At 37.2% G+C, this 26,302-nt stretch overlaps 1 protein-coding gene across 4 annotated transcripts; it reads left to right on the top strand.

Moving 5' to 3' along the window:
- Positions 1 to 1,264: 1,264 nt before the first annotated feature.
- Positions 1,265 to 25,516, top strand: LOC131161624 (lysophospholipid acyltransferase LPEAT1). 4 transcript variants are annotated; one of them, XM_058117510.1, is made up of 9 exons: positions 1,283 to 2,101; positions 3,470 to 3,589; positions 3,755 to 3,792; positions 8,815 to 8,879; positions 14,668 to 14,736; positions 16,063 to 16,196; positions 22,532 to 22,672; positions 24,881 to 24,944; positions 25,348 to 25,516. In XM_058117510.1, the coding sequence occupies exons 1-9, from the start codon at positions 1,508 to 1,510 to the stop codon at positions 25,365 to 25,367; spliced, it is 1,245 nt and encodes a 414-aa protein (XP_057973493.1). In that variant the 5' UTR covers positions 1,283 to 1,507; the 3' UTR covers positions 25,368 to 25,516. The 4 variants fall into 4 exon arrangements, with proteins under 4 accessions (XP_057973492.1, XP_057973493.1, XP_057973496.1 ...); XM_058117509.1 differs by lacking the exon at positions 25,348 to 25,516 and having other exon boundaries at positions 1,265 to 2,101; positions 24,881 to 25,192; XM_058117513.1 differs by lacking the exon at positions 22,532 to 22,672 and having other exon boundaries at positions 1,307 to 2,101.
- Positions 25,517 to 26,302: the final 786 nt, after the last annotated feature.

The following is a 26,302-nucleotide window of genomic DNA, read 5'->3' as shown; positions in this document are numbered from 1 at the left end:
TATTTTATTTTAAATAATTAATTTAAAATAAATTCGGTTAAATTCGGTTAATTGAATTACCCGAAAAGGTAATTTGGTCGGGTAAGATTCGGTTAACGTCCCTTATTCGGTCGATTTAGTTCATAGAAATCATTAACCGAAAATTTCAATTAATTCGGTTAATTAACCGAATTTGGTCGAACCGATCGTTTGCTCACCCCTAGTTCTGATCTAACCACTCCATACACATTTAAGATGTAATACATTGTGCCCCCAGGGCGTGGTTCAGTTGGCAGGGCGGATCCTAGGAGTGCCTCTCACGAGGTCAGGGCTTTCTCCCATCCCGGGTTCGATTCCTGCGGCTGGGCTCCTGAATATTTACCTTCCCTGTAGGTTGTGGGGCCAGTTACACAGGGCGTGGGATTAGTCACAGACCGTAAAATGGACGTGGACACCCTGGACTAGGGGTGAGCATAATTCGGTGAAAACCGAATTAACAGGTCGAAATTGGCCGGTTCGGTTCGGGTAAAAATTCCGGTTCGGTTATAATTCTACAAAATTTCGGTTAATCGGTTTCGGTTCGGTTAAGGGTAAAAAAAATTTCGATTAACTGATTAACCGAATTACTAATTAATTAGATTTTAAATATAATTTATGAATATAAATTTTGCTTATGCAAGTGCATTAAGGAGTTTAATTAACCTATTTGGATTCTTTGTTCTATGGTAAAATATTATTTTCATTAATATAATTAATAAATAAGGTATTTAATTAAGTTGGATTTGGTTTTAAAAAAAATTTATAATTGTATTATATTTCTAACAATTAATTTTAAATGATTTCGGTTAAAATCGGTTAACCGAATTACCCGAATGGGCAATTTGGTCAGGATCGGTTCGGTGTCTTTCGTCAATTCGATCGGTTCAGTTAATGATATTATTTAACCGAATTTTTTGGTTAATTCGGTTAATTACCCGAATTTAACCGAACCGATCGTTTACTCACCCCTACCTGGATGAACCTATAAAAAAAGAAAAAAGAAAAAAGATGTATGCATACAAGTAGTCACATCATAAATTGTTCAATGTGTGCAAAAGGGACGGCGGGACACAAATTCAGTGGGTCCCATCCCACACGCTGGCTTACTCGTTTGATAGTCCATTGCGCCATCACGCACATTCTTCCCCTGAAGCCTCCGTCAAGGTCTGTACGACTCGCGTCAGCCGCGTCACACTTTATCCTATCCTAGTTCCTTCATCACAGAGTAAAATTGCGGGCGGGCCCCTCTCGGATTACGAAAACACCCCCGTCTCGATGCACCCGATCGCAAGGAATACTTTCTTCCCTCAAATCGGTGGGCGCGTTTTAAGACGTCCCTGGTGCATAGGCACGGACGAAGCCTCTATCCCCATCCTTCGCGAAACCATGGGGATACGGATGCCTTCTCAGATCTACTTCCATTACTTGATATCTTCAACGATGGCGATCTGATAGAGACAACAATCTCCTGCGAATTTAGGGTTTTTCCATGGAGACTGAGCTCAAAGAGTTAGATTCAGAACTCCAAACCACCACCACCACCACCACCACCAACGCCATCAACAGCAGCAGCAGCAACAACAACAACAAGAAGAATGGTTGCGATGACAATAACAGGCCCGCGGCAATCGACGAGTCTTCGGCCAAGGACGACCGGCCTCTCCTCAGGTCCGAATCGCCGGTGAAGGCCCGGGCCTCGCAGGAGGCGGGGAGCATCCAAGAAATGGAGAAGAAATTCGCCGCCTTCGTCCGCAGAGACGTGTACGGCGTCATGGGGGGCGGCGACCTGCCGTTGCGGGAGAAGGTTCTTGTCGGAATAGGTCTCGTGATTCTCGTCCCAATCCGATTGGTGGTCGCCCTCACTATCCTGGTGCTGTACTACTTGATTTGCCGGCTGTGCACCCTGTGCTCGGTTCCGTATCGGGAGGACGGGGACGAGCAGCAGGAGGACTATGCGCACTTGGGCGGGTGGAGAAGGGCGGTGATTGTTCAGTCCGGGAGGTTTCTTTCTAGGGCTATGCTCTTCACTCTAGGGTTCTATTGGATACGCCGCACCTGTAGTCCCGAGGAACTGATCGCGGAGGTAATTTTATGATTGATTGAGGTTTGGGTGTAGAGGTCAGTCTTAAGTCTGAGCTTTTTATTGTGAGAGAGATTTTCTTTTAAGTGGAAAATTTCTGAGTTGTCGTGCTTGGTTTCGAGTAGACTCGAGTTGCTAGGATTTCAAGGGCATAGGAGGTTAATTCTAGCCAGAAGTTTAGACCCTTTTTTGGCTGAGGATTTATAAAAATTCTGTTCTTATTCTTGTTTTCAAAAATGAAACCAAGAAGTTATGTTATGCATATTTTACGCTAAAAGGTGTGTTTGAATAATTAAACTGGAATTAGGTTTTCCAGAAATAAAAACAGAAAATGTGTTAGGATAATCCAAAAACATTTTCTTCTTCTTTAAGTTTCTGGGCAGCCGGCGATGGTTGGGGGCTAGCAGTTGGCAACAGTGGGCGGTGGTGGAGGCTGGTGGTGATGATGATGAGGAAAAAGAGGAAGAGAAAGTGTTGGGAGTTTTAGATTGTCTTGGATTGAAAGAAAACAATATATATATTTTTTTAATTTTTATTTTTATTTTTAATTTTAAGGATACAATTTAAAAGCAGTTTAAAATGACTAATCAATATGTCTGCTGAACAGCTGAAGGGATGCGTAATGAAGATAGACCTCAAAGTGGGGAAAAAGTAAATAATGCTAGAGCAAGGTTTTGTAGTTAATAGTTCAATGTTTCAGACAGCCGTTTCGTCCTTATACTGTGTACATTTACGCTCCTGCTCCCATAGCTATTTAGGATTTTATGCTGCATTATGCAGCTTTATGTGCGTGGATATCACCTATCTCTGTCCTCAAAAGTTGGAGAACCCATGAAAGTCCTTGATGCAATTGCCCAAATTTTCGTTTCTGCAGTCAAAGAAGAGAGAAAGCAAGGAGGATGTGTTTGCTCCATGCAGGGTTATTCCCTGATGCAATTGCCCGTGAACATCCATTTGCCCAAGTCCTCCATGCAGGCTTTTTTCTGATTTTGAAATGATTGCTCTATCTTTAATTTTAATGTGGCAACACCGCACCTGATTCTGAATCTTCTTTAGAAAAAGTAAATTAAAATGGTAATCTATGGCCCGTATTGATGAAATTAACATTTATTTGACTTCTCTTCTTCATTGTATCTTTTTTTTTCCCTCATCCACTTTAGTATGCCTCATTCTCGATGATTCCTGACTTGCTATGCACATATTTAAAAGCTCTTGAACAGACATTTAAATGCTTTATTGTTTTTTTTGAATGAATGGATTTCTTTTAATGCTTCCTTTTGTTTGTTTTGAAGACTTTTTTCCTGACATGGATATATTCTTATCTTTGTTTCTTTGTCTTGGGACTTCTGTTTATTCCTTGTAATTGGTCAGGATGAGAGTAAAGGTAACTCTGAAGAATCTGAAAGACCTGGGGCAATTATATCTAACCATGTATCTCATTTGGATATTTTGTACCACATGTCGTCCTCTTTCCCAAGCTTTGTTGCTAAGGTTTGTTAACTTATTCCACTGCAGATTTTCTTGCCATCAACATTTTTCATACTCACAAAATTAATCAAACGTATTTATTTTTCTGTTATCTTATCATTGATGTGTTGGCACTGACATTTTCCTGTTCTAATTTTGTTATTTCCCTCCTGGATTTTATTGGTGAAGAGATCAGTGGCTAAGCTTCCTTTAGTTGGCCTAATCAGGTTGGTTTTCAATCGTACTTTGCTTAAACTTTTGTCTTGTGGATTGTTCCATTTCCATTCTTTTGTAGCACCTTAGATTAGTGGGATTCTTTTCATTTTTATTCAAATTTACAAATTTTACGAGAAATCTTTCTCTATATCATATTATCCTGTGTGTTCAAGTTCTTGTTTTTGCTCCCTGCAATCTTTGTAGTTGACAGCAAATGGTATTCTAGCTTATCTCTTGATTATTGAAAAAATCAAGCGTTACTTGTAGAAGTCCTGGATTCTGAACTGTTATGAAGCTGGATGCTTTATTTGTAATGGAACAAAAGAAAATCAAAATTTCAAACTGAGGGAGTAGAATCTTCCAATTATTATGATGCATTATGGTTCATATTGGAACAATATACAGCAATGTGTATTACAAATGGGTTCACTTGTTTCAAAATTTTTTCATTTTGCATTTTTCATCTCTGTTCCACCATGGCCAGTGATCTCCCATTTTACATCCAATGGTGTGCGAAGCACTCCTATCTATGTTATGATGCTACCTATGATGGAAGTAGTTGTGGAGGTTGGAACCAAAAATGTTGGCTTTCTTTGATGTAAGTTAATGGCAGTGATTTTTACTGCAATAATAGGCGTTTGAATTTTTATTTAGTCTCTTGTTATGCCGACTTACATGTTCAAGTCACCAAGTTTATGCGCATATTATGCCAAGTGGAAAAGTCACCTTCAAGAAGTGAATGATATGAATTGTGGAGCTTATATAAGGCTATAATGTTTAACTAACTCTCACCTTTTGCATATGCTAATAATGCAACTTGTTGTATTCTTTCAACCCAAGTCAGTGTTGCCTGACGTACGAATGCTTTACCTTGTGTTGATCAGTATTTAGTGTCATCAACTTTGATGGAGGAAACTTTTGTTTATGTTATAAATGATTGGTTGTGTAGGGTCAGATGGTAGTTTGTTTGTAGGAGTGAGGTTCAGAGTTTGGGGTACATGGGTTGGATGAAGCTGCCTCCTAGACTATGAAATCATGCCATTAATGTTTGATTCCATGTTAATGGTGCTTTGGTGTTATTGGCAGTTTCAGGTTATAAGATGTCTCTGGTGCATGTTCTTTTTGAATTTCCTTTTAGACTTTAGAAAATGAGGATACTATTTGTAAATGGACTTATTTTAAAAGATCCAATTATGGATCAACTAGTGGAGCTACTAAAACATGCCACCTAGCATGCCATTAAGGCATGTTTGGTTCCATTAATGAGGTATGCCCTGATGGCATCACATGTCTAAGGAGATGTGGTCCTATTAATCTTTGATACCTGCGTTTGGTTCACAAAAGTGGTATTGCCATCTTATATGACGTGTACTAGGGCAAATTAGTTGTCATTTGATGCAAAATGTGGATAAATTTGGAAAAAATAAAATTTGACCCCTTCCCCCTTTGGGGGTGGAATTCCAGATCATGGTTGAATGCGTGATTTCTTGGCTTGCAACAAAACAGGCATTTGGGATTTCTAAGTGCATTAAACATTGTTATTCTAAGTGTTGAGTCACATTTATTTGAATAGTGGATTTATCAATTTTAAGATGGCCTTAGGGTCAAAAGGTAGAATGATCCTCAAACCATGGTTTGTGACCCATGCTATGAGAAAGCACCTCATTGCAACACACCTTCTTTGTGTGTGTGTGTGTGAGAGAGAGAGAGAGAGAGATAGAGAGAGGTGGCCAGGAGGAGGGGGAGGAGGAAGGAGATAATAAAGACAGAGAGTGATTTCAACTCAGAACTGTATTCTAACTGCACTTTACTCACAAACAGAATATTTATACACCCACAATAAAAGTGGAACTAGTAATTACAAAATAAACCTAAAGCATCTAAAATATTCAATACAATTCTTAATTAGCTACTAAAATATCTAGATTTCCTAAATTTTAAACAGGACCCTAATTACCATAATTTCAAGCAGAATATGATCACTTACAGTTATCCACTGGCTGTCCTCCATCAAACTCCCTTTGATTAGATAAAAGTCGACTTTGTTTTTTAAAATAGCTCAACAAGAGCAGGGACAAAAGGTACAAAGCATATCGATGAGTCATTCAACTTGCAATTCATGTTTTCCATTTTCTAGCAGCATACTAATGTCACCAATAGATTACTGAGTTTCTCATCAAAATTTCTCACCCTAATAAAGTCAATGAGTGAAGAGTTGTCACTCTTTGGAATATCAATCAACACCTGGAACACGTGTTCCATAGAGCTAAAACAAGATTCAACAATTCCATCCTCCAAAAAATCTCATTTTCACGCTGATCTCTGCAGCATGCTCTTTGCTATCTTCTCCCACTTCTCAAACTTGAACGACACCTTGTTCCACATGCTTCCTCTTGTACCATATAGTCAATGAAGGCTTCATTTCTATATTTATAACCAATAACAGAAATAATTTCAGGTTCACTTGCAGTTTCCTATTTACTGAGATCAATTGCGTTGCCTGTAACTACATTTTCTGATGCATCTTTGATTGGCTGTTGTGAGATTTGAAGCCCATGAACTTCTTCTGAATCATATTGCTCATTTGCCCAAAATATGAATTCAATTGTCTCTTGAGATGGAAGAAAATTCTTGTATTAATAATTAGGGGAAAACCCTGCTATAAACAAACTTTTGTCTAAACCAGAGACAAGGTTGAATCGTACCTGGCTGTGTTTGGTTGTTTTGTATTCAATCCCACCTCTTAGCCACATAATTTTTTATTTCTGGTGTTCCATCATATTCAAAATAAAAATCAAGACAAACAGCCAAATCTTTGAATTCTCTCTTTTAAAAATTTACCATTGTAGCAGGTGATTCTCAGTCCATGTAACTATTCCCAAATTCATGCCACTGAGTATTAAAAAAAGGCAGGTTTCCGACTTCTAGTTTCTTCAGTTTCCCATAGTAATTCTATATATCTTGACTTCTCCAATTTTTTTCACAAGAAAATATTGCAGCAGAGTCTCTATTTTGGTTCTTACATAACCATTTTCTCCTTGCAATCTAATAATCTATATTCTTGTCTAACAGTCCAACTTATGAGAAAAGTCGAAATGTTGCATCTTTTGATCAATTTATTGCATCTGGAATAAAAACAGAACGACTCAACAAAGAAACATGAGATGTGGTGTTCCCCCTCTCAGGCGTGGGGGCATGTGTGCTGCTGCCAATGAGTCTCTAGTGATGATTTTCCTGTAGCTGGACGAGTGGATGGTAAAAACTTCAATGATCTTGGTGCTGTGGCCCAAAAGCACCCACACTGGGAAGGAGGAGAACTTAAGGGGCCATGGCAGGAAGATATTCTGCGGGCTTATCAGGTCATGGTGTTTATCGGACAGTCATGAGATTTTGGGTTTGGCCTGGTTGGCAACTCCTGAATTTGAAGGTGATGTTGGTTTGTGAATTCGAGGATTGTAAGTGATGAAAAGAAAGTGCAGCACCAACTGTCACAGTTGATTTACTTTTTGGCTGATTTTTTGTTTGAAACTGTGCAGCCACCTTCCTTTACACAGGTGAACATGCTGTTCACAAGATGAATTAATAAAAATGAACTGTTGTTCGCCAATTTCCACTTCTGTTTCTGCATTGCAGGATGATGAATGTGGTAATGGTTCGTACTAAGATTATGCAGGGATGGATCATGGAGATGGCAGTTGCAGCAGTTGAAGGCTGCGGAATGGAATTGTGTTTGCTCTGATGTGAAATTGATGTTGGAAAACAGAAAGAGGGAGGAGGAGTAGGGGAAGGGGATGAAGAGGAGGAGAATGAAGGAAAAGATACTGTGGGTGGGTGGGTGGGCCGGGCCGGGTGGGGTGGGGAGAAAAAAGGGAGGGAAATTTGATTTCAACTCATAACAGCATTCTAATTGTATATGCTAGATTACCACATTACCTAAAAGTTTTAAGCTTGTTAGGTTGTGGGCTAGTAATGTATATCAAGCTTTAACACTCCCCCTCCCATGCGGCCCAACGGGATGTGGAGAGATAAACACACGATACATAACACCCATGACAAGGAACACAATAAACGTGGACAACAAGACTAGAACTTAGGATCTCGTGGTAACCAACTCTGATATTCAAGATAACTCTAAATTTAACGAAAATTCATAATATATTTAAATTTCCTAAATTTAAACTGAATCCCTGCTGTCTAAATCTTTGAGCAGAATATGATCACTTAGAATTATCCACAGGTGATCTTCCATCACGATATCTTCACATTTATATTGGAGATTACCTAACTTCTAATGTCAAGTTAATGGGTGATTAGGTGATTCGAGATGACCATCACATTAAGTTGATTGAATGCCTTGATTGTGTGCCAAAAGTGACTGTTTATGTTGCTGCCCCTTAGACTTGCCAGGGTAGTATTAGATGCTTTCATCATCTAAAAAGGAAGTGTCATTATCAGCATACAATGAGTGCTGGTGTGGCTGATCTAGTTGATATTAGGCCTGTAGGTTGTTGGTTTTGGCGGACTTGTGATTCAGAAAGATTTGAGAGGAATGGTTCCTCCACTTGGGATTTCAAACCTAGCACCACTTTAGTAGTTCCAAACATTGATGACATGTATGTTCCAAATACTATTTGGAGGAACTGTTCCTTAATCATTTCATCTTGCAATTTATGTGCACAAAGAATTCCCATTGTCTTTGGCCCTATAGTTTTGCTAAGCCCATTGGTAGGGAACTTAGCATAAATTCTAAGGAATAAGGACTTCGTAGATGAGGCAACTAACTGCCTAATTGCTTCCATTTCTTAAAATTTGAATGTTCCTTAGCAAAATACAGATTATTTCATTTTTGAATTTTAAGAGCTTGTTATGTGTTCAATGTTTGGAACTTCACTTGTTCCTCTCTGTGGTATTTCTTTTGTCATCTGTTTCCTTTTACTTTGTTGAACTATGATGTGCTATGTTGTGCCAATAAAATGATACTATGAATGGTTTGTTTAGGCTTTTGATTGTTATATATTCTTGTTTATGTCCAGCAAATGCCTTGGTTGTGTGTATGTCCAGCGAGAGTCAAAATCATCTGACTTTAAGGGTGTCTCAGGTACTTGAATCATTGATGTGTAAATATATATATTTTTAATTTATTCTTTCAATCATTCTATGAATGTTGAGATTTACCGTGCTATAAAAAAATGTTGATATTTTACCATTATCCACTGGTGGTCCACACAGCAGGGTCCGAGGAGGGTTGATTTGGTTATGATCTTTAGATTCTAAACCTTAGCAGTGTTTAATATATATATATATATATATTTATAATTAATATAATAATGAAGTTGTCTCTCTCAAAACTTGAATCTGCGAATATGTTTTTCACAGCCTGAGATTTTACCAAGGCCTAGACAATGACCTCCTTATTTTGCCCCGTTATTGATTAAATTCAGATGCTTTAATTGACATGCTTACCTTTTGTTATCATTTTTAATCCTCTGTTGGACTCGGAAAGTTAGAAGCATGAATAGTGCCTATCAAAAATACAATGAACTCCCAAATGATCATAAAATATAATTATTACTTAACTTTAAAACGATCAAATGTCATAGGTTGATGAAGATATTGATGTGCAGTGTATTCTAAATAAGCGGAAGAGAGAAATTTTAGCTACTTGTAATGCCACATGCACTTCAATTAAAAAAAAGATCCACAGAAATAAATACGCTACTGGCAAATTCTGAAAAATTTTAGGCCATGAGCACTGCAAAATCATGATCACAACAGTTATAAATTTACACGTTGATATAAAATCTGACCAATTAATCTAAAATACTTGGATTTCTAACCCATGATGGCTAGAGATTATGTCTACATTTGGTAATTGCATGGATCAGTCGAGACCACTGAACTCAGATAATGACAAATTCTTGACAGCATCATTTGCGTGGTTCATGGGACATGGTCTGTTTCCAGCTTATTGCTTCATGGGTAAGTGTTAGGATCTATTATAACATAGCTATGAGGCGGGGGGCTCAGTGGACCTTATTTTATCTTATAAATCCGTTTCTGGGCTTTGGATTGATGCAAAACGAATTTTGTTATGCAACTTACATGATTGACCCTAATACATGAGAGCCTTCATGGCCCCATGCTACTAGTTGAAAGGTAGACTGTGTGTACGCACACATGGGGTTGCTATGGCGACATGTAACCTCTAGGTACAGGTGCAGCTGCGCAGCACCATTTCAATTGGGGGCTGAGGCAGCTTGCTAACCGTAGATTAGCCAGCTACTCTGGGCACCATAACCCAGCCCATCTCACTGGTTAAAGCATGCCGCACTGGAATAGTAATTTAGAAAGAGAGAGAGAGAGAGAGGAGGAGGAAAGACAGCAGGAGTGAGAAGGAGGAGAAGGAGAGGATAGAGAGAACTATAGGAGGAGGGGGGGGGGGAGAGAGTGAGAGGGAAAATGGTGGAAGTTCTGAATTCAAGTCTGATAACTAACTAATACATTACAAAGAAAGTTATCTATACCCCAACATTATGACTAAGGGTGTACTTTGTTTGGTGCGGTTCGTTTTTGATCAATGCCGAAAACCAAATCGTAAATCTCAGTTTCTAAAAATACTGAACTGATACAGAACTGAAACCTGATTTTCTTACCGCAGGTTTACAATTTTACGGTTCAGTCCAGTTATTAAACCATTTTTAACTGTTTGACTGTTAAATGCATTCAATACTTCTCTGAGGAAAAAATTCACTAGTTCTGCATCCATTTGGAGAATTCAAATATGTGCAAATACACATGCAAGCCCAGTGAGGGAGATGGAAGATTTGGATGGGAAGCCTGTATTTATAGGGAGAGAGAGATTGGACCTTTCAAGCATTTCTGATGTGGGACAAGGAAATAGGAGGAGAGCAATTGCAAGTTACAAGCAGGATGTAGTTGGCTCAACTCTTGGGCCATCTTGTCCCACACCGAAAATTACTAAAAAATATTAATATATTTTACAACCTGGCTGCAACATGTATATTACATGAACTCATGTATATTAATTTCTTATTAGATAATTCGGTTTTTTGGGGCTTTGGTTTGGTTTTGGGTTTGAAACTGAAACTGAATTGAAAACCATAATTTTCTATTTTGAAGAACTGAAGACAAAACTAAAATCAGAAAACCAAACCGAATATTTCGGTCCAGTTTTGGGTCAATTTTTGGTTTCTCAGTAAATTTTTACACCCCTAAGTACGACTAACAAATATTTTTAGAATAACCCAAAGTAAAATGTATAACTACAAATATTCCCAAAGTACTTAAAATACACCAAATAAACCTAAATTAACTAATCTTCTAAAACAACGAGAAGGTATCACAAACTAAAATAAAATCCTAGATTTGGTGGTTGTCCATCAAACTCCCCTTGTTACAAAAAGCTTGACCTCAAGTTCCGAAACATCGTAGTAGCTTTAACTCCATGAGTGGGAACAGAGTTGAACATGTAGTCGAATCAAGAAGTGGTACACAATGCACTGCATCGTCAATCACCGTTGGAGAGTATCTAAAAATTTTTCCAACTGCAAGTAGCATAGAAGGCTGCAGTGCCTTCAATAAAATAACAAGTGCTTCAAACAAGAGATCAATTTAATATCCAAATCTATTGGCAGCTCAAGCAACTCTGCAGTCGGTTCATGTTCTAGAATCTAGAATGATGAACAATGTTTTACTAGATTTGATTAAAGAAGATGCTTAGGGAGAAGATGAGGGATGGAAGCACAAATTTACTGGATGGGGGAGAAATAATCTCAAGGGGATTTTCAACCCCATGATTAAAGAATTTTCAACAAACTCTAGAGTAACCAGTTGTTCCTCATTCCTTGGGTTAGAATGGAAAATTGAGGTTGAAGAGCAAGGTCATTGACAAATCTGTCCTAGTAGTTGGCAACTCATATTGAAGTTTGTTGCAATTTTCAACAACCAAGTTTGGTGGCAAGTCAAGGTCTCTTTGTGGCAACAGGCACCAACAGTGTTTTGGATCACTAAAATAAGTCCAAGGCCTTATTTTTGATAAGAGTCATGACTAATGTCCACTAAAGAATAAAAAAATTGCGCACTTATAATATGCAAATAATTATGTAGTCATGATACTCAGTTATGCAACAATTTGCATGAGCACTTCTGATATTTGATTGATTATCACCAGTAATTTGAGTTTTCTGTTGAACATCTTGGATGTGTCTAGGACAAATTTATCTACGTTGAAGAAACTCTCTAAGATTGGAAGTGGTTTTATGGGTTGGTAGCCATAGAAATCTCTTAGCTTCCAATGCCATGTGGTAAGCCTAAGATATAGTGGTTGGACGTTTCATATTTGCAAAATAAGATGCTTTCTAATTTCATCCCCCAACCCTTTTTTGAAGATAATCATTGCGTTTTAGGTTCCTCACTAAGAGCACATTGATAAATAAGGTCTCTAAATTTTTTAAGGTAATAATCAATGACACCAGAAGAAAGATGCCTTAGACTACATAGTTGGTCCACTAATTGATTTCTATAAGAATGTGGGGTATATTTCTCTATCAGAATATATCTCATTTCAGATCAAGTGGTAACCCCTTTCAACTTCTTGCCAATATTGCTTTGCTAAACCAAGAAGTTTTGATTTAGCTGGGAAGATACTTTGGTGGTCACCCAACCCATACCAATTAAAATAACTCTCCTCGTCATCCAACCAATCTAAGAAAAACTGTGGACCTGAACAATCATAAAAAAATCAGGAGGGCACCTAAGTTTGATCAATTGTTGAGGATTGCCAATGAAGTGAGAACTAGATATGTGGAAATGACTAATCATTTTTTTTAAATACCAAAGAACAAATTTGGACCGATGCAAATTCATACAAATGCCAATTAGGCAAATAACATTTAATCAATTTCTGTGTAATCCAATTGGTGTAAGATTTTGCAACCTTAGCAAAGGTTCTTAGACACTCGTAGATATCCACTAATAAACTTGAAAAATGGTGCTGGCACATGAATTTTTTGTGCTCCAAAAATATGCATCAAACAATCAAGTTAGATTTCTTCATACCAACATCAATATCTTGTGAAGTAAACCTTATTTACTGCAGTAAATCTCAAAATAATGTGGCTGGGCCCTATCTGAATGCTGGCAGACCTTCAAAACATTGAAATTTGCATTGACAGTCCAAGATCTTGTAGTATAGGTCAAAATATCTCGAAGATAAGTCAAAATATTGCAAAGAATCCAAAATATCATGGCTAAATTCAATGTCTCACCATTCTAGAAAATGCAAAAGAATTTGGCAGTTTCTTCAATGTGCTGGTGCGTAGCTGGCGGGTGGGGCGTGTGTGCCACCAGAGGGGAGCCTCTGGTTGGTAGCAGATCAAAGGGTGGTGAATCTGTTGGGGGTGGCAGTGTGTGAAGGAAACAATGGCAAATGTTGGATTTTGAAAGGGGGTCAGTCAGAAAATGTTTGGCCAGCATGTGGGGCTTCACCAGTGATTGAACAGCAATGAAATTTAAGGGGATAGTGTTTTGGTGGTGTCTGTTTTAAATGGTGGTGGTGGTGTCATGAAATGATGCCTGGAAAAGGAACTTTGAAGCTCAAGGTACAACTGTAATTTTCAGAAAAGTTGCAGCCTAACAATGCGTCAGTTTTCTGGGTTTGTTCTGTGATTTCTAAACTTTGTTATTGCAGCAATTGAAGCCATTGTGAGTAAATTGCAGTTGATTGGTGAATGTGGTTTGAATTTTTGGATGATCCTACAATGGAGATTGTTATAGGAGTTAGAAATTTGATGGATCAGTTACAGAGGAAGATTGTTTGCTCTGATAACAAATTGATGTAGGGCAGGAACAGTAATTCAGAAGAAGAAGAAAGAAGAAAAAGAAGAAGGGTGGAACAAAGAAGGAGAAGAACGAAGAAAAAGAAGAGAAGAGGAGCAAGACGGAGAAGAAAGAAGAAAAAGAAGAGAGAAGGGAGAATGGAGGGGCAGCGGGACAGGGAGTCTTGGACACAATGGGGAGATGAAGAGGAATTAAAGACAGAACAGTGAGAATGAGAAAGCAGAACAGAGAGTTAGAGAAGCAGAGAAGAGCAAGAGGAGAAGAAGGAGGGAGGAAGGAGGGAGGAAGGAGAGGGAGATCATACGTGAGAGAAGGGGGAGGGGGACAGTGGAAGTTCTGAATTCAAATCTGATAACTAAACTAATGCATTGCAAAGTATTGATACCCCAACATTGCAACTAAAACAAATATGTGCAAAATAACCCAAACTAAGGCATATAATTACAAAATAGCCCCAAAAATACACAAAATAAACCCAACTTAACTAAACTTCTGAAACCAGAAATTTTCTCCAATTAAAATAAAAATCCTAGCTGCAATATAAACCTCAAAAGTTCTCTGTTGGTGGTTCTATTTCAGGCGGTGGCCTGGAGGCATCATATGTATTCAGAGTTTTCAAGCCTTGGACCAACCCTTGTTACCTATCACTCTCCTTTATACTCTTTTTATTTTTAATCTTTTATTTTTTTGGGTGGAGCATCCTGTTCAGGGAACAGTATCCCATGGCTCTATTTAGGGTCTTAGACAGGGATCTTCTTGTCTCATCATATAGAGAATGGTATCTTGGCATTCCATGGTCTTGAAGATTTAAGAATTGTCCAAAGGATAGGACATCATATATTTGTAGTTTTCCTCTCTCAAAGAACAACTTTATATATCCCCATCCATCACAACAGAGCCTTAAAGATTTCTTAATAAATCTATTGCATTATTTGTACTTGCACAACAATCAGAGAGATTTGTTTTTTAATCTTCCTATATTGGGATGAATATATTTACTAGATTTTTAACCCCTGTTGTTGCTTCAGGTGTTGTGACTGAGAGAGTTAAAGAAGCTCATCAAAATAAGTTTGCTCCAATGATGATGCTCTTTCCAGGTTATCATTCTTTGACCTCATTAAACACTTGTATATATATTTTTTTACATATTAAAAATATATTGTCAGTTTGATATCTCCCTTGTGTATTTTGCGTTGCCCATTAATTGCAGGGGTTTTTTAACTTCAACAAAACTTATTGTACTCCCTTAAGATTATTTTGTTCCCTTTGCAGTGTAGGTGGCTATGGTTGCTTATGATGAATTCATTCTTATGTACAAACTTATTTCTCTAACAGAAGTGTGTCATGGTCACTTATTTGTTATGTGTCTAAATTTATAAAATCTGTTTTTATATATACTTATTTATTACTTTAATATCTTTCTAATGAATTGATTTTTATATACAAGTAATTTTTTAGCTCTTCTTTTGTTCTCCATTTTTGTGGGAGGATAATTGCACCGGGCTGCATGTGGAAAAAACTTCATACTGTTACAAACTTGAATTCTGAAAATTGAAGAATAGGATTTGTTTAGGTGACCCCAAATAGATGTGAGAAGACTCCTGTAAAATTCATTTTCTGAAATAGAAAATAAAATTGAGAAAATTAGAGAAGATCTCTATGTGGTTTGACTCAAAAATAAGGAGGTACCTTGTGTTTTCATCATGACCACTAAACTCCCTGGCACTCCCAAAAGTATGCAAAATATTAATTTTGTTGTTCTTTATTAACAAAAGGCGATGAAAAGATCAAAGTATCCACATAATTAATCACATTAAAATAATAATTGATTGGATTAATATCCACACAAACTTCAAGGCTTAATTAGCCACTACCCACCTTCAAACGTATCCTCATAATCCTCATCACCCGAGATAGGAGGAGTGGCCTTCTAATTACCCAACATTTCCACTAACAAGCATTTCGTGGTTGTGTCTCTCTTCGTGGACTGTCCTGATGCCATTAATAATGTTATTACTAACAAGCTTGCAGGTGGCCATGCAGAGGATTGGTTTGATGTGCTGCCTGCTGGCAGGGAGAGAGTAAGCCTTGAGCTTTGTATGAATATTGATAAAATGAATTACTATCCTAATTTCATTAATTGATTGTGCAGATATTTTGATATTTCTAGCTTGTTTTGTTTATAAAAAAATTAATGAGGTTGTAATTTTACAAATTTTGAAAAACACAAGGGTGTTTAGTATCAGTAATAAAACCACAGTTTACCTCTGTGTTTTCGAGTCAAACCACATAGGAGTAGTTTTTATATTTTCCCAATAAAATTTTTGCAATCCATATAACAGGTGGACTGCATGCTTGTCAAACATTTACTTGTCCGCATCTTAATTTGCAGTTGCTTAATTGCCCCTTCTTTTATACTACAGAAGGAACAACTACAAATGGCAACTTCCTCCTTCCATTTAAGACTGGTGCATTTTTATCAAAGGTTCCAGTGCTTCCAGTAATTTTAAGATATCCTTACCAGAGATTTAGTCCTGCCTGGGACTCCATTTCTGGGGTAAGTATTTGTAAACAATTCCAGCTTCATTGCCCAAAATTTAAATTATGAACGTATGGTTAATGTGTGATATTTTATCCAATTTTTGTATTACTGACATGTAGCCCCTTCTTGGTAAAAAAGATTTCCATTTTTATGCATAAATGCATGCTGTTTTATTTTTTACACAATTATATATTTGGAAGCAGGTTGAATGAATTCTGTTTGTTCAAACTTTTCTAGTAAAATTTTTTATTAGGAACTTTACCCAGGGTAGTTTTCTTTTCAATGTGCATCGAGGCACTTCTTTTTAATCCTATGCTTTAGTGGTTCTGTTTTCTGTTATCTAATTTATCAGCAGCAATATAGAGGCAATGTAAAATTATCTTGCATTTATTTTAATGCCCAAGGGATAAACAAGAAATTCATAACATAGTTGTCAAATTGAGATTTGAATTGTGAATCGAAATCCCAATTTCATAAATTGAGAATCTAGAATCGAATCATAAGATTCAATATTAGATCTGAAAAATCGATTCCAAAGGACTCGCATTAAAAAGAAGTAAAATAGTACAATACATTAAACTTTCAATAAATATGGGTCAACCATGTTGATGATTGGAATGGCGCTTGCCTTTGAAGCAATTTTTGTAGGTCTAAAAAATCATGATCTATTTAACTCATACATATATTGATATAAATGGGTAAACTAGCCATATAAACAAGATAGACCATGATCTAACCATTCCATCCCTGTCAAGTATCAAGTTAAGCTAGTTTCTATGAAACCAAAATGCATGAGTTATATGACTCAAAACTAAAGCACCAAGGTTGAGGGTTCAAGATACACTAAGAAATAATATAAGGACCCATGAAAATTTTTTAAGAATTAAACTTCATGTTTATGGTGTAAATTTGCATGTTTAACAATAAAAAGTTCATGTTTATGCTTTCTTTATAATAAGTAGAGGAATCAAGAAAAACTTAATGAAAAATTGAACTTAAGGTTTTTAAGGGAATGAATCAACAAAAACTTTAAAATTTTGAACTTGTGGTGTTTAATAAAAAAATAGTAATTTTTAATGCATGGTTTTTGCTCTATCAACTAAAACAAGAAAAAGTAAATAAAGAACATGAAAATAAAATTGCTAAATATAATAACTAATGAAAATCAGGTCTTTAAATCCAGAGAATGGAGAGAGCAACGTGCTAAATTGACAAGGAGATCATCCTGGTTTTCCTGAGGAGTTGCCAGATCAAAAGAGTGGTTCTGCAGTCTGTAGTAACCAAAAGCTCACCCACCTACTTGACTTTGGTTTTCTTCTCAAGACTGGTTTCCTGCTCTTAACTCTAGTTTTTTGTCTAATCTTGTCTAATGGCAGAAAAAAAGGTGCAGAATGAGAGCGCCAACATTCTGCGGTCTGTAGTAACCAAAAGCTCACCCACCTAGTCGACTTTGGTTTTCTTCTCAAGACTGGTTTCCTTCTCTAACTCTAGTTTTTGTCTAATCTTATCTAATGGCAGAAAGAAAGGTGCAGAATGAGAGCGCCAACATACTTTTTTCTTCTCTCTTGTAGGACACTAATGTCACAATGTGAATAGCAAATAGAAAGCCATCATGAAAAAATAGAAAAGCTTAAAAATATTTAAGTTGGGTTTTGGAAGGATTGGATTCGAATCTTATGATTCATATGATTTGATTTGATTCACTGATTCACCACGTGAGTCGTATATTCACCTTGATTCACAGCCTTCTGTGATTCTCCCATGAAATTTGAACTGATTTATGCTTTTATCGATATGAATCGTACGACATGAATCAAGAATCACACAATTCTAACAACTCCTATGATCTATGTAGTTGATGATATTTGTCTATTGGGAAGAGGTTTAAAAAAAAAATAAAAAAATAAAAAATTTAGCAATTAAAATTAAGGCGAGCAGGATAATTTGGGACTTTTTTTGGTATAAGCGAAAATACAATAACAGAGAAAGAAGGTACAAAGAGAGGAGAACAAGATGTTCTCCAAAGAAACAAAAGAAAATATAAAAACAATTACAGAAGAGCTGCCATCCAATCCCCTGCAGGTCAGGCAGCAATATTCCCCACAAAAATCCAAAATCATGAAGCCAAAAAGAGCCCAGAAACACAACTATTATCTCATAATAAACTAGGAGAAGTGTTGTGGTCCTTGAAGATTCTCGAATTCCTCTTGATCCACATTGTCCAAAAAGTAGCAAAAGCTGCACATCTCCATAAAACCCTACCCTTTTTGAATTTGCCAAAACATCAAGGGAAGAGTGCTCCTAAGATAGGTAGCCACCCGACAATGAAGGAAGAGGTGTTTGTTTTACTGGACTCATTGCACATGAAGCACATATCAGGGCTCTGGGCCTTATAGGGTATTTTGCACAGAAGTAGGTCATGTGTATTAAGCCTATTGGGAGACAGTCCAAATGAATGTCCTGATATAAGAAGGGACCTTAGCCTTCCAAATGATGTGGCTTTGAGGAAATGACTAGGAAAAGAATTGGGGGAAGGTGTTTTGAGGTGAAGGAAAAAGGATTTGGTGGAAGAAATACCTAAAGAATCCCCCCCTTTAAAAAAACACTCTTTTTATCAGTAGGATCAAAAGGTTCGAGAACATTAAGCATGTTGGTGAGTTCATCAGCCTCTCTTTCATTGAGATTCCTAAAAGGAATGGAAACCCCAAGAAAGACAGCCCCCTTCCAAAGAAAAGAAACAGCTGATAGGTGCATTGTGAAGAGTGGAAATCTTAAAAGCCAGGCACCATCAAAATGCCCCTGTTTAAAATTCCTCAAAAAACCTTAGTGTCCAGCACTAGCTCCTAACTGTCCTGATAGAAAGTGAGTGGAGCCATCAGGACTGGGAGTTTTCTCCCCGCTTATCTTAAATACAATTTTTTCAATTTTGAAAGGCCTATAAAGTCACATTGCTGATCTTGTCTCAGTAGGACTACAATCAATACCCTCTAATATCAATTTTTGCAGGCGCTCTTCTGTACATAGGTGCTAGGGTGCTAGTAGAAACTGCTGATCTCATATCCAATCTCTTACAGCCCCCCATGAGTCTCCTTGAATCAAGTTCCAACTCTTTGATGAGGCCTTTCCTCATCCTTTCATTGGCCACCTTTGAAAAAAAAGCCAAAATTACAATCCCCTTCTCACACCACTTCACCCTAGATTTCTAACACCAGCTCATGTATGCCCTTAAAAACATTGCCTCCAAATAGACCTAGCAAAAAAGATAAAAATCCGATCATCCGAACTGAGTTTGACTTGGTTAAACTGACTCATAACCTATCCAAACTCTAAATGAGTTGGATATGGTTTAAATTTTTTTTATTTGTCTGTAAATGAGTTGGTTGGCGGATATTAGGTTTTACTCAATAGATATCCGCCAATACATTAACAAATAATGCCCATGCTTATTAGGCGTAGCCAACATACCAATTGGCCAAGACGGAGTCCCACACTCTCAACTCTCTCTACTGTTTGCGCATCTGAGTCTGCCCCACTCCCCCACTCAAACTCAAGCCCAAATGCCTAATTCTTGTCATTAAAAAAAGTCCTAAATTCATGATCTGAAAATATATATAAAATTTTGTGAATGGTTATTAAATATTAACAATTTTTACCATAGTTACTAGGTAATATAGGTTTCTACATTTGTGATTGGTCATTAAATGTTTAACAATATACCAAATTATAATTTTAAAATTAACTTAAGTTATTATGTTACAAAAAAAAAAAAATTGTCCATTGGATGGCTAAAAAAAATTATACTTGGGATAGGAATGATGGATTATCCACCATTTTCCAGGGATTATCCGATCCAAACCGCCATGAATCCGCCACTTAATTGATGCAGATATGGATTATAATTTCCTCGCACAATAATGCACCTAATCCACCACAAATTATATGATCTGATCCGCTTTGCTGAGTCTACCTCCAAATCATTGCAAAGAGCAGTCCTAGTCCTACTGTTCTACCCTCCTCACTCATCTAATAAGCCACAATACTCTAGCCTATCCAAGCTCACCATTTCTAAGAATATGGTGTTCTTAAAAAGTCTTTGATATTCCCAAAAACATTTTTATTCCACCATTTCAGTTTCATCTTAACATACATCAACATTTTCATCAATTTAAAACCCTCCCAATGCTACCAGACGCTTCCTCCAAGACCTTGCACAATCACTGAACAAGGACTGGCTGCAGCCACATGTTCTCAAATCTAAAAGGGATAGTGTCCCACTGCACCAGGTTAGAGACTAAAGCATGGGGAAATGATCTGAAGCAAGGGTCTCTTGCACCACAGTTGTTGCTTCTTCCTCGTTGGTGAACAGATGCCAACCTGGTAAAATGGCCATTATTTAAAGGAATACCCTTAAGCTCAAAGTTCCTAGTCGAAGTCAAACCTTCTCATATTTGCTAGAGACTTGCACTCCCTCATCTGTCCCTAGAGTTGCAAATAGCATTGAAGTTCCCTCTACCATCCACTGCCGATCCGTAATGGCCAAAAGCCACTGCCGAACTCATCAAAGAAAGAATTATACGAGGAGGAATTTGAGCCATAAACTGATGCGATCCACTGCTCTCTGAAACCCCAAAGCTCTAATAAAACTGTAAAACCAACAACGAGGCTACCCTATAAGACAATCCTCAATAGAGGCTACCCTTGTGTCACACAATGCAATTTAATCTGCTGATGTCCCTGAAGATGGGAGGACCGCTTAATCTTTTTTCCTAGAATCAGAATACTCCTGATCAAGAAAGAATGTACTTGTACTAACTTTATCGCCTGCAAGATGGACATTTGAATGTAAATGTCTCTTTGTGTGAAAGAAGACAAATGGTGAATATTTTCCTAGTGATCCTTAGAGAAACCAAAAAATGAAAAGAGGATTTCCCTGGTGATAATTCTAAAGAAGTGTCAATGTTGAATATGTAGTTTGATCTGACATTAAATGTCTGCTACCTTTTTTGTCACATTCAGCAAAGCTGCTCCATTTACTTGGGGGAATAGTAGCAGATGGTGCTCATGTCTTTGTCAAATATTTTATTTCATACACAAATTACATGCATTCTCAGCAAAGATATTGCTTCTAGTTTTTTACGTGCTCCCTTATTTTTTGGAGCATGCACTTTTTTTCCAATGAATGGCCAAAATTTGTTGTAGTAATTTGGGTATTGACTTAACACCTACACCAGTTGACATTGTATTAAGAAATGAATATATCCATGCCAAATGTGAAAATAGTGCCATGCAATGTAGGCCTGTGATGACCCGGGACTGCGTCATTCAGCATTTTCCAATGTGAAAAAGGGAGAATTGAAAAGAAATGTACCTACATTTTTGGGTGTAACGGTCTTGGGCCCAACTCCGGTGAGGTATTGTCCGCTTTGGGCCACTAACCTCACGGATTTGTCCTATAAAAAAGACACCTTACATAGTTGGAGTGCAAACCATCCTTATAAGCCCAAGATCTCCATAATGCACATCTGATGTGGGATCGTGATAGACTCCCCCATCCGATCTTTGACGTCCTCATCAGAGTGATCTCTCTAGTACACATTCAGTGTGAGACCATCACAGGCTCCCCTGTCCGATCTTTGATGTCCTTCTCAGAGTGACTTATACCTCTGTGTATGATCCACTCACATGATAGTACCCTCAAGTCAGATCCATTCACATGGTAGTACTCCTAGGGTGACTCTGATACCAAATATAATGATCTTGGACCCAATTCTAGTGAGGTATTGTTCGCTCTGATCCACTTACATCATGGATTTGTTCTATAAAAGACGCTTCACCTAGTTGGAGCTTAAACCATTCTTATAAGCACAAGATCTCTCTAATACACATCCGATGTGGGACCGTGACACTAAGTCATGCAGTCTATTCTTTTTGGGCAGTTGAGTGCGCTCCTTACAGTGAAGAGTTGTTAAAGCATCGATACATTATTGGCTGACAAACTAATAGCTTAAGCTTTTAGGTAAAGTGGTAATTTAACAAGAGAAGAGGAATGCTAGAACCTCTGAAAACAAGAAGGGCAAAAGTGTGATTGCTTTGCTTTCTCTCATTTTATAGTCAAAATGCATGGGATGCAATAGATGTCAGAAATGAATTGGGGAGATTGTGGGTGAGACTATGATATTATTCATTAACTTGATCTTTTTGGGAGTCAAAATTGTGCTGTTTGATTTCTATGTTTAGAATAGACTTGGATTTCACCTTTTATGTCTTATCTCTTAATGTTAGACGGCTTTGTCTATTTATTACTGACAGTTTCATTTCTAATATCATTTTCAATCTGTCTTTATTTTTAGGTACGCCACGTTATCCTTCTTTTATGTCAATTTGTAAATTACATGGAGGTGAGACAATTACCTGTCTACCATCCTTCACAGCAAGAAAAGGATGACCCAAAACTTTATGCCAATAATGTTAGAAGGTTGATGGCTAGTGAGGTATCAATCCCCTAAGTCTCTTATTACGAATGTTCCAGGAATCAACCAAATCTTGCACATTGAATTCTGACTTGAGTGTGTTGCTCTTAACATGCAACCTAGAGACTCTATTTTGGATCTTATGTGTTTTTCTTGGTCAGAATAGCTATAATATGATAATCCTGCTATCTTCAAATAGACAATAAAACAGCACTTTTTGTTTGAAATAAAAATGTATGTGCTTGGAGATGCTGTGTATTTTTCTTTTTTCCTTTTCTTTTTGTGTGTGTGTGTCATAAAAGTGTGCTTTCAATTATCAAGAAACAAATTCAGTATCAAAAGGCTGTTTCTGAAAACAGCTGAAAGCCATTTTTTTTCTGCATCCAAAATCTGCTCATTTTAGTTTGTGCAGAGAAAGAAAAAGAAATAAAAATTCTCTTGTTAGGCATGTTTAAGGAAAAGAAAAAAGCAAATACTGTTTTGCCAAACATGTATTTTCTGCTAATTTTGTTTATTGAAAAAACAGAGGACCAGAACATTTCCAAACACAACCTGACAAAGATGCTACCCTCATGATTTTAGGAACTTACTACACAATGGAGTAAATTTTCTAATGCTGTTGACCTGTTTACATCAAGTTAGCTTGAGGGGAGGAACTCAGATGTTGTCATTGACTGCGAAGGGCAAGTTCTATAGATTTATTTTCTTGGATCAAAAAAGCCCTAAAGGATGAGCTATTTTTGTTAGGCTAAATAGTTTCATTAATTTGCTTGTAATAATGTGTAAAAGATACATATGACGGGCTCTATCTGAATGTAAGGTGCCATACATACATACCTATGAACTTCTGCTAAGGAATCTAAGACCAGGTGGAGATGAATGGCATTGATATGATTTAGGTTTAAAGGAATTGTTTGATTTGCGAAGGAAATAAGTTTGGGTGCCAGAGGAACAGTAGCTGAACTAGTTTTTTAGTGGTTTTTTTATTTATTATTTATTATTTATTATTTATTATTTATTTTATTTTATTTTTGAGGTTTTCTGTGGGGAGGGGGGGGGGGGGGGGGAGGATTAACATTTGGGTTTCATGTAGCAAATAGTGAAAATTCAAGTGTGAGGTTTTAAGATTTACATGCCTGTCTCAAGAAAAAAGTCACAGTATGGCAGGCAAGAACATCTCATGAAATAAGAAAGTGGAGGCTGACAGAAAGGTGTTGGTATTTACTAATTGGATATTTTTCTGGGCTTCTTTAGAAAAGAGGGTCTGCAGGCTGCAATGTGCACTTAAAGCCACACCCCTTGGACAATAGCAATCATAATTATGGTTGGTTGACCTTTGTTCTTAACATAGTGCGAGCAATACTTCAAATCCCCTAATTTTTAGATAATACCAGATCTTCCAGAGCTTATGAACATTGGAAAAAGTTCTCATAACAAGAACTTCAGTAGACTAAAATATGGAACAGGATTTGTGTGGTCCACCCATAACACAACGACTTTGGATGTTGTTGATGCTTGCTTGCCTGCTTTGCTGATTTTCTTCGTCCTCTCCGACCTTCATGTACACCGATTTATTTTTTTACCCCATTAGTTTTTTTGGACCCTGCCTGCGAAAGCATTTCTTACTTTTACCCAAGCCAGTTATTCAGCATATTTTTTCAGTGCTAGGCAATTAAAGAACTGGTTAAAAAGAAAAGTAAACTTGACTCTGTTATGTTCCTTCCCATTCAATTGTGAGGATGTAAAATTTTTCGTTCGACATTCTGTGTGCTTTTGTTATTTATTTATGTTCTTTCTAATTGAGGCAACACCTACCTGCCACCCCAAACTATTTTTTCCTCTTACCTATTTTTTCTTCTCCCCGTTTTTGTGCTCAGGCAGCAGGAAATAAGATCATTTCTTCATTTTTGTTGTCCAATATACATTTTTTAAAAATCCCTCACTGTTCATCAGTTAAAAACCAGATAGCTCCCGAAGTTTACTGATGTGGGGTCAGTTCTTTGTCTGGAGTGTTAGCTTTCTCAATTGTTTTCATTCTCAAAACTTTTAAAGCATTTGGACCTACACCTCTAGATTTTGCCCTTTTTGTTTTCCAATTCCTTGTAGTGTATCAGTTAGAACAATTGTATCAGTACTTTCCGCAGAATGGTAAATGGTAAGATCTATTTTGTTAAATGTGCCATTCAAGATTGTGCTTGATTTAACTTGCTAATTTTATGTTTCACGCAGGGTAATCTGATATTATCAGATATTGGACTGGCTGAGAAGCGAGTATATCATGCTGCCCTCAATGGTAATAATAGCCTGCCTACTGTTTTGCATCAGAAAGACGATTGATAATATCATGGCCTTGCCCCCCAAATGATATCTAGTCTCAGTTGGGTTTCTTAGTTTCTGTTGTGTTCTTTGCCCTTGAATGCACAGCCAGAGACATTGATGTCATATCATGGGTCTTGTAATTCTCTTATCATAATTATAAAAGTGGCAATTTAATGCAGTGCTTTGATGTGCTCCTGGATTCTGAAGAGCATTCAATCAAAAGAGCTTCCTCTTTTTCCTCTTTTGTTTGTTCTCGCGCACTTTTGTTTTAACAGTCTTTTGTGTGTTAATAGTATTCCCTAAGTAGATTGCATTGCAACCTTTTAGAGAGAAATATGCACTTGTAAATCTGAAGCATTTCTTTCGTGTTCCTGCAGGTTTGTTTTCTCAAAGCTAATATGGATTCGCCCTCTGTATATTCATTGTATGATTCTATTATTTAGGGAAAAAAAAAAATGAAAAGTATGAAAATAGATAGAAAAAATGTTCTCACTGCCATATCAGCTGCCAATGTATTTCTTTGAAATTTGGAGGACTTTGTGGTTATTTTAATCTCTCCCTCCCCCCCCCCCCCCCCCCCCCCCCCCCCCCCCCCCCCGCGGCCCCCTTTCTCTCAAAAGCTGGTGTTTGCGGCATCTTAACATTTTTTGTGTTGGTTAATTGGGGATCCAGGAAGATAATTTGATTTTCTTTGAGGCAAAATAAATCCAGCGTGCTATTGCCCCTTAATATTCAATCAATGTAATTCTCATTGAAAGGCTTATGAGTTTTGGTTTGAGATATGCATTTTTCTTTTTTCCCCTTGGTCTGGTATTTCATGCCGTTTCAGCCCCACAATAGAGCTGAAAATCATGGGCTACGAAAATGACTTGGTGCCTATTACGACACTCTATGAGAATGCGTGTTTGGGGCTTCCTAACCCCTCTGCAACAACGCTTTTTGTCGCAGTGGTAAGCGAGCAAGCACCATTTGAATGCTAGTGTTGGAAGAAAGGAAGGATTTGGAACTACTACTATATATACAATACATAACAGGAACAAAATGGGACAGAGTGGAATTGATTTTTATATTTTTATATACTGGGCTAATAATGTCCTAAAAAAAAAAGTATCATTTTATGAAATCTTGAAGATGGCGTTTTCAGAATATAATCTTACAAATTGTTTTTCTTAGAAAATACTACTCAGTAGCACTTGCTTTGGAATATGAACCAAACCTCACTAATAGATTCTTTTTTCTTTTTCTTTTTTTTAATTATCCGTTTTTCATTTTTTTTTATGTTTAAATGTTGTGTTGGTAACGTTGTCAATTCAAAATGAGATTGGACTTCAA

Source organism: Malania oleifera, chromosome 8 (assembly GCF_029873635.1).
Source record: "Malania oleifera isolate guangnan ecotype guangnan chromosome 8, ASM2987363v1, whole genome shotgun sequence".
NCBI classification, from domain to species: Eukaryota; Viridiplantae; Streptophyta; class Magnoliopsida; order Santalales; family Ximeniaceae; genus Malania; species Malania oleifera.
Note: the sequence above shows the minus strand (reverse complement) of the source record. Positions and strands in the feature narration are given on the sequence as shown.

Bases quoted from the DNA above. Each gene is read 5' to 3' on its own strand.
- LOC131161624 (XM_058117509.1), top strand. From the start codon at position 1,508: ATGGAGACTGAGCTCAAAGAGTTAGATTCAGAACTCCAAACCACCACC. The intron at 8,880-14,667 runs GTACTTGAATCA...TTGTTGCTTCAG, and splicing joins TGACTTTAAGGGTGTCTCAG to GTGTTGTGACTGAGAGAGTT. The intron at 14,737-16,062 runs GTTATCATTCTT...TTTATACTACAG, and splicing joins AATGATGATGCTCTTTCCAG to AAGGAACAACTACAAATGGC.